General features: G+C 35.3%; 1 protein-coding gene across 5 annotated transcripts in view; it reads right to left on the bottom strand.

Moving 5' to 3' along the window:
* Nucleotides 1-15,187, bottom strand: part of COL11A1 (collagen type XI alpha 1 chain) — a 148,088-nt gene that overhangs the window by 21,079 nt on the left and 111,822 nt on the right. For all 5 annotated transcript variants that reach the window (XM_082053671.1, XM_082053672.1, XM_082053673.1 and 2 more), the window contains 8 exons: nt 14,772-14,879; nt 10,995-11,048; nt 10,043-10,096; nt 9,890-9,943; nt 2,218-2,271; nt 1,614-1,721; nt 1,372-1,425; nt 1,038-1,091 (listed from right to left, as the gene is read on the bottom strand). In XM_082053671.1, coding sequence (XP_081909797.1) covers nt 1,038-1,091; nt 1,372-1,425; nt 1,614-1,721; nt 2,218-2,271; nt 9,890-9,943; nt 10,043-10,096; nt 10,995-11,048; nt 14,772-14,879 — 540 coding nt within the window. The remainder of the gene's footprint in view (nt 1-1,037; nt 1,092-1,371; nt 1,426-1,613; nt 1,722-2,217; nt 2,272-9,889; nt 9,944-10,042; nt 10,097-10,994; nt 11,049-14,771; nt 14,880-15,187) is intronic.

Raw genomic sequence — 15,187 nt, 5'->3', positions numbered from 1 at the left:
AAGTATATCTGCTTATTCAACAAATCTTTTGTTAAGGTGGTTTTAACAATTTTTGTTACTGTACAAAGTTCAGTTGTTCCTTTTTTCTCTTCTTGTTTTCAACAAAACATCTCAGACCAGAAAATGGCTGCACAGAAGTACCACACAGCCATAGAGTCAGCCCACTGCCTAACTCCATTAGCAAGTTTCTTGCTTTCTCAGGTGCTGAAGTCATTACTTTTGCTGAAATTGTTCACCAGCATCTGTGAGTTAGCTGCCACATTTGGCTAGTCCATCTTGGTAAGCTGTGATACTCTAAAGTATTTCAAGGCTGCTGAACAGTTTGGTAAGCTTTTCTTCAGGAACACAATACTCTAAAAGTACTTACTGTTAAGTAAGATATACAGATAGTAATTCGTGAAGTTTGCAGGTAAAGCCCAGTTTATAACTTACTTCCAACCATTTGTTCAATGTACTAGCATTTTTTATTTTCAAGCAGTACTGTATAGCATAGTTCCCTCATAATAAAAAATTCCAGAGCTAGAAATAGCCTTTCCAAAATGGAAACTCTATATTTTTGCAATTAAAAAAATAAATAAAGATGAATGATGCTTTAATATGTGAATCCACAGAAATATAAGAAATTTGGCGCTTAATGTGAGTATTGCTCAGATACTTGTTAACTTTCTTAAAACAGAAACATCAAGATCTTGCTTCATTTCATCAGGTCAGCTAATGAAGATTATTTGGCTGCATTCCTTTCTTGTGCTCAGAACTGCCCTGAGTGCTTTTAGTGCTCCTCAGTAGTCAAAAAATCCTTAACACATCATTTGTTTCTACTGCTAAAAGAAATGGAACTCTTGCTTCTGATTGTTACTATAATACGGGCAGTTCTATCTCTTCAAGGAAATAGATATTTTTCAGTATAATAGGAAAAGCATCTGCTTAGAGAATATTTTTAAGAATTTGAATGTATGGAAACCGCTGATTCAGCAAAAGATACTTTCTTAGCATATGAGAAAACACAGAGCTGAAATAATATGACAGAAACAACTCACAGGTTGACCAGGATCACCGTCTTCACCCTTCTCTCCACCAACACCATCTTGACCCTACAGAATTCACAAGAAAATTAATCTAAATTAAATAACTTAGTTTTCCATATGAATATATGAGCACTATTTTTCTACAGAGCATATTCCTAATGGCATTCTCTTTCAAAACTTTTTAAAAGATTTCTAAAACTTTTTTAAGCCTTAAGATATATATGGAGAGAAAGGCAACAAATCTTACAGGCAAGACCTCATCCCGAGACAAGGAAGAGGCAGGGTTAACTAGAATTCACTAAAAACCAAGACTTAAGACCTAAAACTGTTTTTTAAGTATACTTACAGCTGGACCAGGTTCTCCAGGGGGACCAGGATCTCCAGGAAAACCAACTGGGCCCTAAAAAAATCAGGAAAAAAATAAGGAATGTGTCATCCATTGACAAGCAGGTAGCAGTCATCACAAATATTTTATGAAGCATATAATGAATTTAGTTCAAATTAAGGAAATTATATACAGTTCTATATGAAGCACAACTTCAGCAAGGCTTCACAGTGCTTTGTGTTAAAATTATTAAGCTCACTTACTGGGTTACCCTTAGGCCCATCATCACCTGGAGGTCCTTTAGCACCTGGTGGTCCAGCTGCTCCAGGTGGACCAGCCTCACCTTTTTCTCCCCTTTCACCTTTTGGACCCTGGAGAAAACATATGAACACAAAAACGTCATCTGGAAATTGAACAGCTGAAAATACTGTTACAATGCCAAAACTGTTTTTCAGACCTGGGCAATGTTACTCCTCAATAAATGCTGGCATGTGAAGGGGAAATTAGGGCCTCAGCCTGGAAAAGCTGTGTATCTCACATCAAGTGCCAACACCTGCACCCAGTTTACATCAATGAACTGTCTTCAGAGAGAGAAACATGCATGTCAAAGTTAATACTTTTGGACATAAAAATAGGTACTCTTTTAGGAAGTCTTCAGTTTTGTCCTCTAGCTGTTAGTAAAATATGTGGCTATAATTACACAGAAACAAATTGTATTTTAAAGATATACGTTCTTCACTGAAAATGTAGAGAGGACATACACAAGTAGGCAAGTAACCTGATTAAATACTTTCTAAAGTAAGCACTAACAGTTACATTCGTTCACTGCAATAAGGGTTAATAATAAGACAAAACCAAAATACTCACAGATGTTCCCGATTCTCCAGGAGGTCCAGGGTTACCAGCTTCTCCAGGTTCACCCTGTAAATGTGTGAGGATAAGTTGTTGAGTAATTAGGGAGAATATTTCTATTAATCTACTTCTGTTATTACATATTTATTCTTCTCACATTTATTCATGTGAACATCTCACAAGAACTGTATTTTATTGGGTCTGCCTAAAAAGGGTTGAGTTACATATGGTTTTGCAGAACTAGAATCTGAAATTTTGGGGAGAATATATCAAACTAAGCTTTCATGAGCCAGGGAGACTAACCCTCCCTTTGGGCTTTGAAAGATCTTCCCTTTTATTATCCCATATATTGCAAATTTCCTCTTTGTCATCTTTGTTTCTAGTCACAGAAAAGCCAAAGAAGTATATTGACTGTGTATATTTTTTTCTCTAGAAGATACATTTTGCCTGGAAGCAAGTTTCCACAAATAAGAGAATACTAATTGGAAATGTATGTCATTGGAATGAAGATATTGCCACAGCTGCTGTTAGAATAAAAAAAAAATATGTGAAGAAAAACATAAAGATAAAATAATAGCATAACAGTTAGCAAAAATTTCACACAGGCCACAAAGGTGTACGCTATGTATTTACTGGTGATGGAAATGGTTTAGTAAATGCATGGCTTTGAGGACAACACCATATGAAGAAAATCTGTGCAAGTCAAAGATTATACACTATAAAGTGAACACTTAAGTTAATTCAGTCTCTTTGAGCTAATACTCAGGTATTCGCCCAAAGACTGTCTTTGCAATTGTTGATTTTAAAGTTTAGCTATGACTGATTATTTTCTAGCTCAGTGGTCTGATAAATAAACCTTTATAGAAAAATACTCTGTTAGTAGAATATTTAGCTATTAGCATTACAGACACACGAGTTTGTGAAAGGATAACAGAATCTGCTTTGTGGTTGTCATGGAGTGCTGAGATAAGTAGCATGTGTTTTTATTCCAAAGGATTTCTCAATGTAACTGCTAATGGGGGGATTTTTTTCCCCACATACATATATATTATTTTTTCAAACCAAATGAACCTTGCCAATAATTATGCCTATAAACAAGATCACTTCAGTGCTGAAAATGTATGTCACCCCATCCCCTCCACTGAACTCAAACGCAGATTTAGAATAAATTTGTTTATCATTCATATCCTGTATGACCTGAATAACCGTCTTCATTCTAAGACCATTTAATTAATACAATATAAATGCCTGTCATTTCCATGCAGACACTATAAAAGTATAAATCTTAAAATATAAATTTTAATGAAATCTTATGGTGTGAATACTGAACGTTTTTTCATAGAAGCTAATGGCAGCATGATGACCTCACCTGGACCAGAATTTGGCCCAATGTCAATATTATGTTAGATGAATAGAAGAAGATCAGAATACCCAACTGAATTCCAGAATAGGATAATTAACAGGTAACCACAGTTTTAGGAACAATATTAAAATGTCCTTTAGAAAGGGCACTTTTAAAGGGTGAATTTGCTTTAGAAACTGTGGTATGTTTTACTAGACATACTTAGATTTAGAGTAGTCTTAAAAATTAATGATCCTTTTTAGTACTTAATTTGCTTCTGTGATACAGCATTCATTATTTAAAAGAAAAATCTAATGGATACTTCAGGTCAGTAAGCATTAAATATGTTTTCTAGGAAAACTCATGATCTTAATTTCCTTATCCTCTGCATGGGGTTTACTGAATCTGCAGCATCATTAGTATTGTTTTTTTTTTTTGTCCAAGCCTACTATCAATCAACTTAGATTTATGTAGGAACAGAGAATGAGGTCTGGAATTAGCGAACAAATTGATGTTATTGAAGTTAGTAGACGTATCTAACAGAGTGTACAATACAGACCCCTTCAACAGGTGTCCCCATTGCAGTACTAACTACATTAGCTGCACCAAGTCTTGCCTGACAAGCACTTATGCCAGTATTAATCCCCTTCATAACATCTCAGAGAGTAAGTTCTTTTTCTGCCTTTCTGCCAAATGATGTTGTAATTTATGATTATTCACATCTGATTTGTAATACACTGTTTACCCTTCCTGTGACAAATACATCTTCACTTTATGGTATCATGCGACAAGAGAAAAAATGGGCTTTCTCTGACACAATGGCCTATACTTGGGGACAGCAGGGGAGCACTGTGCTCCTGGGATCTCAGGGCTCTGTGCTGTAGCAGACATGGTGAAACTGGCAGGTGCAGGCAGCCTATATGAGCCCTGTGCATAGTGACTCCCCAATAAGCAGCAGTGTGGAAGACAGCAAAATGGAAAGGGCTAGAAAATGTCAAGATGTTCCCCTTAAAGGGCATCTGTGAAAGATGAGACCAGTTAAAGTTTCACTTCACATTTATACTTCTAAATCATTGCTCCTTTAAAAAATGTGACTTTCCTGTATGCAGTCCTTGTTTCTTCTGACACTGATTTTTATATTCCAAATATTAGGGACTAGGTTTTAGACAGCTGTTAAGGGAGTTAAACAATGTTTTGATACAGAAGATTGTAGCTGATATATATTTACAGAGTGTATATTTATAGCTACTGAAAATTGTGCAACCTCTAAGTTATTGTTTGCCCTTTCTTTACTTTTTTGGTAAGAGTGATATTGATTCAGGATCTGATGCACCTTCTCCATGGGAAATAGATCATATTCTTTTGGTTAATAGATTTTATGATCTAATAATAGATCTATTCCACCTCAGGAATTTTTTCCTCTTTTGTTACCAGGTTAGCATGGTCTTTCTTAGGCAAAGACTCCAACAGAATTTCAAGAAGCAAAGAGAGATATTATAAACTATGAATCATGTCATTTCACAGACATGTTTAATTCTGAAAACCTCCTTGGATTAAGCAAGCAGAATGATTTCGATCAGGCTAAGGACACTAGTTTAAAAGTCTTGGTTTTCTTACTATTATTTTCTTATTATGACCAGTTCCTGAGAACTGTCCATATAAAGCACAGAGACAGAGAGCTAGTCGATGGAAGGCTGCCACCTTTCAGTTATATTCTGGGACATGGTTATTTATTTTGTAAGAATGAGGGGCAACTATGCATCTGTCTGGGTTGTGAAAAGGATTCAGTTGCTCCTTTTTACCATGCTCACAAAAGAGACAAAGAGAAAAATTGTTCCACATATATATGCATATGTGACTGTGTTATATGTAGTATGGACTAACTGAGAAATTCTAAAGCTGTGCTATATTTTTTTGGGAGGGCTTATGTTTACAAGCATGTTGGAGAGATGGAGAAAGATGAGAAGAGATCACAGTCAGTGAGTCACGTAAAGTTATTAGAAGTTATTTTTAGAACAGACATTCAGATAGCATAAACTGTCATAAGCATACCTTGATTAAGTACCTTAGGAGCTGCCTGCACACAGGTGTGTGGAAGAAAATGACATGCACACAACAAGATGTCTGTGTAATTTTATCGGACGTATTTTTTAAACTTAGCCCCAGAATACTCAATCAATTTTGTCCTCTCGCTTCCATCTGCAGTATAAATCAATGACTCAATGAACATGTAAACTATTGATTTCACTTGTCTACTGTGTTGGACTCCTTATTAGTCTACTATTTTAAAAATTATTTTAGAATTATATAATGGGAATGAGCATAAACCCAGATGAGTGTAATGGTTTTCTAACATCAAACTTTTTCGTACAGTAAACCAGATCTAAACTCTGAGAGGCTACCTAACCTACCAATGCTTAGGTTCTGCAGACATTCATTGTGCATTACCCTGACTCTGCCAGTTTAACACATACTGTGGAAGGGAGGAAGAGTGGAAGAAGGGCACAGTACTCAGTGCAGTTATCACAGACTACCCTAAAATAGAAAGGCAAATTTATTTTATTAGTCTTTGTGGAAGAAAAGTGTGAGTTTAATGTTACTTGTTCTGTTTCCTCTCTGTGGTTTACATTCTTAGATGTTATTAAACATCTAAGGCCCAGTTTTGAGAAGTCACGAGAAACTTACTGGGTATTTAGAATATCTGCCTTTTATATCAAATAAGAGATAAGCATGTGTTGATACATTTTGGTTTTCTGCTTTTTCTTAATTATAAACACAAGAAAGAGAAATATCTCTAGGTAGAAGCTGGATTTAAGTGGTTCTAGTTGAGTGTCTCAAGATGTCTAGACCAGGCATTAATAATGCAAGGCTACATGCACATTTGTAGTGAGATGTCTTTGAACATTTAGGCCTTTGTGTGTACAGCAGAGGAAACAACAAGCTAGTTAAAAATACTGGCACTAATTGTGACAAAAAATGTTTATACATTGCCAGAAGGGGGCTTTGAAACCCCCATATTAATGACAAAAAATCTCCTAGTCTAACCATTCAAATATGAAAGTGAGCAAATCTATTTCACTCCCCAACAGTGACAGGGAAGATGCCAGAATGTTTTTCCACTATAATTCACACTGCACTGCGTTACCTGTAGCATGATATGTCTTTCCTGAAAGGGATGCAGAGGCCAATGCATGCTGACATAACAAGAAAAACAGTGGGAAAAAATATATGGGAAGGGAAAAAGAAAATGCATGTTTTGTTTAAAAGCATGAACTGTCTTCCCATTGCAGAAACTCCTCCTGACAAAACAACTCATTATGATTTCTAAGCTTGCAGAACTCATTTAATGGAAATGAAATTAAAAAAGAAGGCATGCTAACTAGGAAAAAAAACTGGCATGTACTAAAACTTGAAGAGGAGGAAAATAATTAGAAGAAATAAAAACTTCCAAAATAATATACTTGGAGGCTTCTCTCTGTGAATGCAGAGAATGTGGGAAGTAAGCAACAGGAAATAAAAATGACAACCAGTGATAAACAGTCTGATTTTCATGTTCTTGAATTAAATTTGGTGGGCTGATTGTCACAAATAGGGATTCTAAATCACTTAGAGGAGTCACAGGGAGAAAAAAAGGAATAAGGAGTTCACTGTAAGTCAATGTTTTTACAAAAATGAATGCAATATAATTTGATCATGGAACAGGATTAAGGAGGTGACTGAAACCAATGACAAAATTCCTATTGACTTCAATGGGCCACAATGTTAGCAAAGGAGGTGCTGGGTGTTTGTTTTGTGGTTTGTTATTTTCTGGTTTGTTTTTTTTGTTTTGTTTTGTTTTGTTTTAGCAGTGAATGTAATGGGTGCTACCCTGGATGTACTATTCTCATAATCAAGATTTTACTCGGTATCCTAGTAGTTGCAGGAAAAAATTTTCTTCTCACTGTGTCTTTTTTTTTTTCTTTTTCTGTATTTCACTAACATACAGACTTTCTTTTTCCAATTACCTTTTTTGCCATCTCTACCACCTCTTACACCCAGACACATTTTTGGCACTCTTCCCAGAGAGAAAAACAAATCCTGCAGCTCTTCATGATGTCAAGCCCTCTCTTAAGATAGGCTGGAGGAACAATGTCACAAACTTGGGAGATTAGAGGGAATATCCTTGTTAATAATGAAATCAAGCAGGAGGGCATCATGGGGTTTTTTTATGTCTTATGCAATTTTGGGTAAAAAAGAGCAAAGACATGAGAATGCCACTGCTGTCAAGGGGTGAGTTGATGCACAGAGCCACATCCTGAGACATAGGGAATGCAATGAAACACCGTCAGCTCAAGACATGACAGTGCTACCATGAAAAATCTACAGTATAAAGTTAATACTTTCATCTGCTTGGGCTAAGTACCCTTTGATCTCAAAAGACAAAGTAGGATATTTTTCCATCAAGCCATATATTGTATTACATTATTCTATTACTCTCTTCACCACATCCCAGAGCACTGGCAATTTTTTTGAAACATCTTAAGATTCTATTATAAGAATAGTTTGATCATACTGATAAGAAGTTTGTGGTTCCATTGGACATGGCCCTAATATAAGTGAAGGGTTATTTAAAGACATTTTAGTGAAAAAAACAACCAAATTTTGATGGTAGATGTCAATAATATTGAAGAGCATCATAAGAAAGATCTTTTGTTATCACAGGAGAACAAGAAGCTTGTGAGATAATGTAGGGTGATCTGCAGATTTTTACAATTTTTTAATAATTATTATTAGTCATACAAATAATCCTGGGAAAATGGCAACTTCGTTATCTTGTGAAAAGAAAGAATACCTATAAGGTCTGTGAAGCAGAGTGATGTTCTTTTGGACAGTGGCCAAGAAGAGGATCATGACAAATATAAGTGATTTTGACTGACCTAGTACTTGAGTCATTATTTGTAAATTCATAGATCTGATGGATTTTTACCTAAAGGTACAATACTGGTACATTGTCTCGAAGAGACTACGTGGACAAAGGAAAGGGAATGGAAGTTAAAGCTTCTGAAGTGCTGAAGTTCAGTAATGGTGTATGAGGAAGATGAGGGAAGAGGTACCTGGCCATTTAATTATCTGATGGGACAGGAAGAAAAGGGGAAAACTCACTTCATATTCTGAAAAGTTATCAATATGGTAAGCTTTCTGAAAAACTACCAGTCCTAACATTCCTAGGGATGTCTGTTCTAGGATTCATTGACATCAGTGTTTCATTGAATATATATGATATTCTCTGGCAAATATTTAAATACTCAAGGAGCAATCTACTTAGTTTCTCAGTAATTTATTTATACAGTTGCCTGCAATGTATTTCTATTCTGTTTCCGTCACCTTATGCTCCTTTCAAAATCTTCTTTCCAAATCCAAAGTTAAAGAAAAGATTCATATTAAATCGGTAACTTCACAGCAAAATGCTTTTATGCTTACATGCAAGATATGGCTGAGGTCATCTAACTTAGTAAAATGAACGAAAATAAGAATTTCAAGAGACTCTCTTTTGAATTTTGTGTTTGCTCAACATTTAATAGTAGTCTATACTGCTGATTCAAATGAATCACATGCAAGAATCCATTATGTCTATTGCATACAATATCTTTCCTTTAAGTAAAAGGAAGATATATCTGACATGTTCTTTGGTTAAGATATGAAATCAAAACAAAACCCTACCCCATATACTGGTAGGAAGTTTTCTGAACAGAGAATTGAAAATAGCAATGAAAATAAATTTAATGAGTGAATGTCATATAGCACCAATCTTAGGTTTTCAACTACCACAAAACATCCTCAGACCTTTTACTTTATTTGAACTGTATCTATCTGTATAAGGCAGAGATACATATTGATGCTTCAGGTCTGCTTCACCTCACAGATATATTTACCACTGATACATTAGATAATAGCTTATATTCTTTATGTTCCAGTTAGAAGGCTATATGATATTCTAACCTACACCACTATAAAATGAAAACCACTTGAAGCCAGTAATGTTACTGCAGGCATCAAACTATTTAGTTAAGGAAACAACCATAAACTTAATTTAATCCTTCACCTGAGAATGACCTTTTCTGCTCCAAAACTCTTTCCTCTCATTGTTAAATATTGTTGTGATGTAAAACATGAAATAAAAAGACCAGTTGTAGTAAGTCAGCCATTAGGAGTATAGCTATTGTATCACTATTAACAAAGACTAGGTCAATGAAGGATATTTGGGAATTGCAATATATCTGTATCGCTCTGAAGAAGAATCAAAAGGTATATTTATATTTCTGTTCCAATGTTTTCTCTTTCTAGGACATTATAATCACTGCTTACCTTTTCACCAACACCTCCAACTGAGCCAATTGAGCCTGGGGGACCTTGAGGACCCTACAATGATAAAAATGTTAGTTATCCCAGATATAATTATCCCAAATGTAGTGGTTATTACTGAATTACTGAGAGAAACAAAAAAATGTTAGTTCTTACATCAGCTCCATTAGGACCCTGGGGACCTCTTGGACCTGGAGGGCCAGGTGGACCCTGCATCAAGGAAACAATTTGAAATAGTTACAATGATAAAGAATAAATCCATTGAAAAATAATATGCTCAGTCTGTAGACGAGTTTTAATTTTCACAGTGCTACAGAAACAGAAGGGCCAGATTGATGCCCAATTGCATGAGTTCACAAGGGGATCCAGGCTACGTTACACAGTACCTGAGCTGGAAATGATCTCATGCTTAGGACTCCTGAGGGTTGGTTTCCTGCATTGTACTTTCCCTGCAGGTTACCTGCAAACCCATTCCACTGTGCAAATACCCTGGCATAGCTTATATGTCTGGTAAGAGCCATGTGACAGTACTGTACCATGGTGCCTACAGATGGACAATAATAAAGCATCCAGGCTTGCCATAGGGTGTTGGAGGCAAATGGATACTGAAGATAGCTTGCATTTGAGTCAGGACCAGCCCAGAGGCATTCTGTCAACAGCATAAACAGTTGGAAAATGTAGTCTTCAGACCACCCAGAGAAACAGAGCAAACATAGCCAAATACTGTTTACCATCTTCTGGCCTGCAGCTACCTAAAGCTAAGGTGCAATGCCTTGAATACCAGAAAAGCAGCTCCAAACTCTCTGATGCAGTGGTCTCTCCTTTTTTCTTTCTTCCTTGAACCTGCTTGTCGCTCTCCTGTCTCAGACACACATAGAATCTGCTTTGCTACCTACTCTTTGCTCAAGTGACATAAATCTTGATATTAAAGATGAGAAGGATAGATGTGAGAATACAAAGTAAATCCCAGAGTTTATGTTACACAAAATATGTCATACTCAGGCACCAAATTCACGAGTAGCTTATCAAATTGTACGCTACAGAGAAAGGATAATAATTCACAATATATTTATGGCTTCCAGAGTGATCAGTGGGGAAGAAGTCTTACCATTGGGCCCACATCACCATTTTCACCCTTTTCACCTGGTGGGCCAGGCAGACCCTAAAACACATGGAAAAGAAAAGAAGAAAAGAAAAGAAAAGAAAAGAAAAGAAAAGAAAAGAAAAGAAAAGAAAAGAAAAGAAAAGAAAAGAAAAGAAAAGAAAAGAAAAGAAAAGAAAAGAAAAGAAAAGAAAAGAAAAGAAAAGAAAAGAAAAGAAAAGAAAAGAAAAGGAAAGAAAAGAAAACTATTAGTAGGGTACCTGGAATGATGAGTTATAAATCAATATGAAACAATATAAATTGGATCTACATGTGAAACTTGGGAACTTGGGGTGGGGAGCAAGCAAGAAAACAAAACCTATTTGCATTAAAACAAAAAAAAAAAAAGGGATTTTTTTTATATTACAGCAAATGTATAAGTAGTCCTAGGATGCTTAAACCAGGTGAGGCAGAAAATTTTGAAAAAAAAAAAAAAAAGACACAGAAATGCTAGGGTGAGTGACTTTTAAAACACTGCCATCATTATCCAGATCCCAGGTGGGCATCTGGATAATTTCATTTATGCTATGATACATATATATGTAAAGAAAACATGATCAGTGCAGCACAATGAAGTGGTATGCAAAGATGTCTAAGCTACCTGAGTACTGGAAGCTGTATAACTGCTTTAATAAGTTGTCCAGCGTAGGTAATAAATCCTGCTGAGAGGCATTGCATTGGGTTATACAAACATATCCTTAGAAGCAAAGTGTCCAAATTTGAATAGTTACAAACACCAAGAGAAGGAAACTGCAGGTGATGCAAATACTGACATCTGGTATAAAGTCATCATGGCTAGAAGCACTAGCACCACTAAGCTGGGCATTCCTAAATGTAGGATCAAACCTTGGCTTCTATAAAAAGCAGATCCCCTGGATCTGGAGTCAATAATGTTACACTGATTTACATTACATTAAAACCTGGTTCTAAGTTTCACCTCCTGGGTTCTGCTGCTTTCAGAGTATGTTATCAAGCTAACTAGATTGGAAAGCACAGTTTGCCATATTTGCTACAAAGCTGTATAAAAAAGTATGAAGTATAACCTTAGGCAACACTATATCCATTCCTCAGCTGCCCTATGACTTTGACACAAAATGAACAGTAGAAAGACTTGACAAAATTCAGAGATATACCTTTCTAAAAATGATGTATGTCTCTGTTGTGTACTACTGTGAAAACTTGGCTGACCTGTCAGTGCATGATGGTTGTTGTGAAAGCCTGTTTACTATCAGATGCTCAGCATGAAAAAAGCCAGTTTTAGCTCATGTGATGACACAGTGGTTTTTCAATATAATCCTTGCTTATTTTAATAAATACTGGACTGTATCCTATTAAAATGGAAGCCCATAGCTGACAATACTATCTTCAGTAACACATTTTGATTACAGCATATGCTGAGTAGTAATACCAGGTTTATGATTACAGTTTTGTTGTATCTTTCTTCATATTTACTCCTTCTAACCTTGTAATAGTTCAACAAAAGAAACTTGAATTGACTTTATGTTTTTCCTTCACTGTGAGGTGTTTTAAAGAACAATTTTGTGGCTAATTGTTCTGAAGAGTGATTAGAGCAGAAGCCTAGACTTGGACTAGATGACTAGTCTTTAAAGAGCTGATATTCAGAGAGAAGTAGCCCACTTCAAGTAAACTAGAGCTTCCAGTTGCCAGTAGTCCACTCGGTTCCACCCCATGAACATAAAAAGACATTTAACTTAAAAAGCTGAATGTCTTATCCATTATGATTCGTGGTCATGATAAACATAATCAGCTCACTTAACTGCCTGCAGAGGTGGTATTTATAAAAGTCTGAAGGCAATTAAACATTTACTTGATATTTCTGTTTTTGAAAAGACTTTCCAAAGCCATTCGGTGAACTCCTATTTCAACATTGAAAAAATCCCACTGGTTTCACTCATCAATGTTTCATGCATTCATGGACATGGTATTTTGGGAGTGCTTTCAGTTCTTTTGGCAAGAAGTAATAGAAGTGTTTGTCATTTAATTTTTCAAAATTTAAGTAAAATTGCCATAAATCAACTATAGTAGAACCTAGATAGGCCCATAGAGTTTTTCAGAATTTCTTTACTTTCAACTTCTTCTGTTAAAAATTTCCCTGTTTAAAAAAATACTATCAAAATTAAATAGCAAGGAAATTCACAATTAAGATAATAACTATTAAAATTACCAATGTTCACTTTTATGAAAATACTTTTTACTTAATGTCCAATGTAAATAGTATCAGTAGATACTGATACTGAGGTGTGATACAGTTACCATGGAATATTATATATAAGACTGGAATATTATATATTAGACAGAGAAAGTTTTTACTCTCCAACACTTCACAATTACCATGACAATTGTATTCTTGCATAAAAGAAAATCCTGATTTCTCCATGGTATTTCAATACCATTAGCAAACATAGGATCTTGGTCCATGAACCAACATATTGTGATTAAAATCTTGATCACAGAAATAAAATTCCTCATTTGAAATATTTCATTTGTGACTCAGCCTAATTGAGCTTCATATTTATGTAGCTTAGTGCTCATTAAACTTAATATGTGAAGGTGGACTTTACTGAAAAACATCAGTTGGAACAGTGTCCTAGATCTGAGAAAAATAACAAGGATAATTTTATTTCACTCTTTAAAATAGTAAAACCCAATTCATAATAAAATTTAGGATTTTTTTTTCAGAGTTGCTATTTCTGATAATAAAAGGTTTTCAATTTCAAAGACAATATGAATCTACACAAGATGTGTTTTGGTGCAGTAATGAACTGTTTATCTTATAAACTTCATTGTAAGTTTTGTAAACTGGACTATGTAATAGAATTTTAAAAATTATAGCTACAGGTTAAGGTTTGGCTTAGTGAAAGACATGAGTCTGTTCATGCATGGTGGATAGAAAAGAGACATACTGGTTAATATATTCAAACACTGTTGCTATAATTTTCCATTTTTTAAAGGAGAGTGTATATTATTCGCATTACAGCTTAATGCATGGATTAGAAATAGTTTCAAAGTGCTCTGTCCTCTGATGTTAATTACATGGAAATGAATCAAGGGTCTTAAACATCTTGTTCTTTGTTTTGTTATGTTTATGCAAATTATATTTTTGAAAAAGCAGGATTTTTCAACTGTAATTCTCTGGGTGCAGCAGTGAGAAGCTGACATTTTACTGTATGCTTGCTTTGTGTTTTTTTGACTCAAAAAATAACAATTTTAAGAAACATGAAATGAGAGGAACCTGCCAGTGATGGCAGCAGTGTATAAGCATCATGGAGTTCTGCTAATCTTTCAGAACACAAATAGTGGTGGTGGTATCACCGAGAAACACACTGTGTTGCCAAAACCTATTGTGAAAATATGGTTAATGACTAGGACATATTAAATACACTTCCAGGTTAAATCTTTACTTTAAAATGTGTATCTCCAGTAAAAACAAGTGCTCTTGTTAAAACAGAAATTGCTGCACTATATAAATGAATGAATTATTGAATGAAATTCTAAAGCCTATGGTAGCCAGGAGTTCAGTTTCAGAGCATCCTACCAATCTCCTTCAGCATTAAATCTGCAACTTATGCATGAACTCTATGAATATGGGATCTTTCAGTTCTTACTAACAGATGCTATCATTTCTTTAATAGAATTTCTTTAATAGAAGACAATACTCATTCAGTTTCTGACACAGACGTTGTGTTTCTTAGAGGTAGAGGGTAAAATAATAAAGGAATTTACCTGTAAGCCAATAGGCCCTGGAGGGCCAGGGAAGCCTCGAGGACCTTCATCACCTTTTTGCCCAAACATCCCTTGCTGACCTCTTGGGCCTGGCTCCCCATCACCTCCCTGTTTGGAAACAGTGAAAAGCAAAAATATCACTTGTCTGATAACAATAGAAGAAGCTCCATGGAAATGATTGGAAAACAATTACAAGAGGGCTCAGAATCACTGCTAATGTCTTTACAAAGGCATGTACACCACCTTGATTGAATGCAATCTGTTATACAAATAGAATCCCAGCAATATGACCTGACTTAATGCAGGTCAAATAATACTGCATGTCTCACAAAATTCTTCCCTGAATACCTCTTCTCTTTCACATCTGCATATACATTCTAGCTGGTATCAGGTGGATTTTAAAGAGATACTCTCTT

The sequence above is a fragment of the Streptopelia decaocto genome (assembly GCF_964273445.1).
Source record: "Streptopelia decaocto genome assembly, chromosome: 5".
Taxonomy (NCBI): Eukaryota; Metazoa; Chordata; class Aves; order Columbiformes; family Columbidae; genus Streptopelia; species Streptopelia decaocto.
This window is presented reverse-complemented; position numbering and strand designations above follow the sequence as displayed.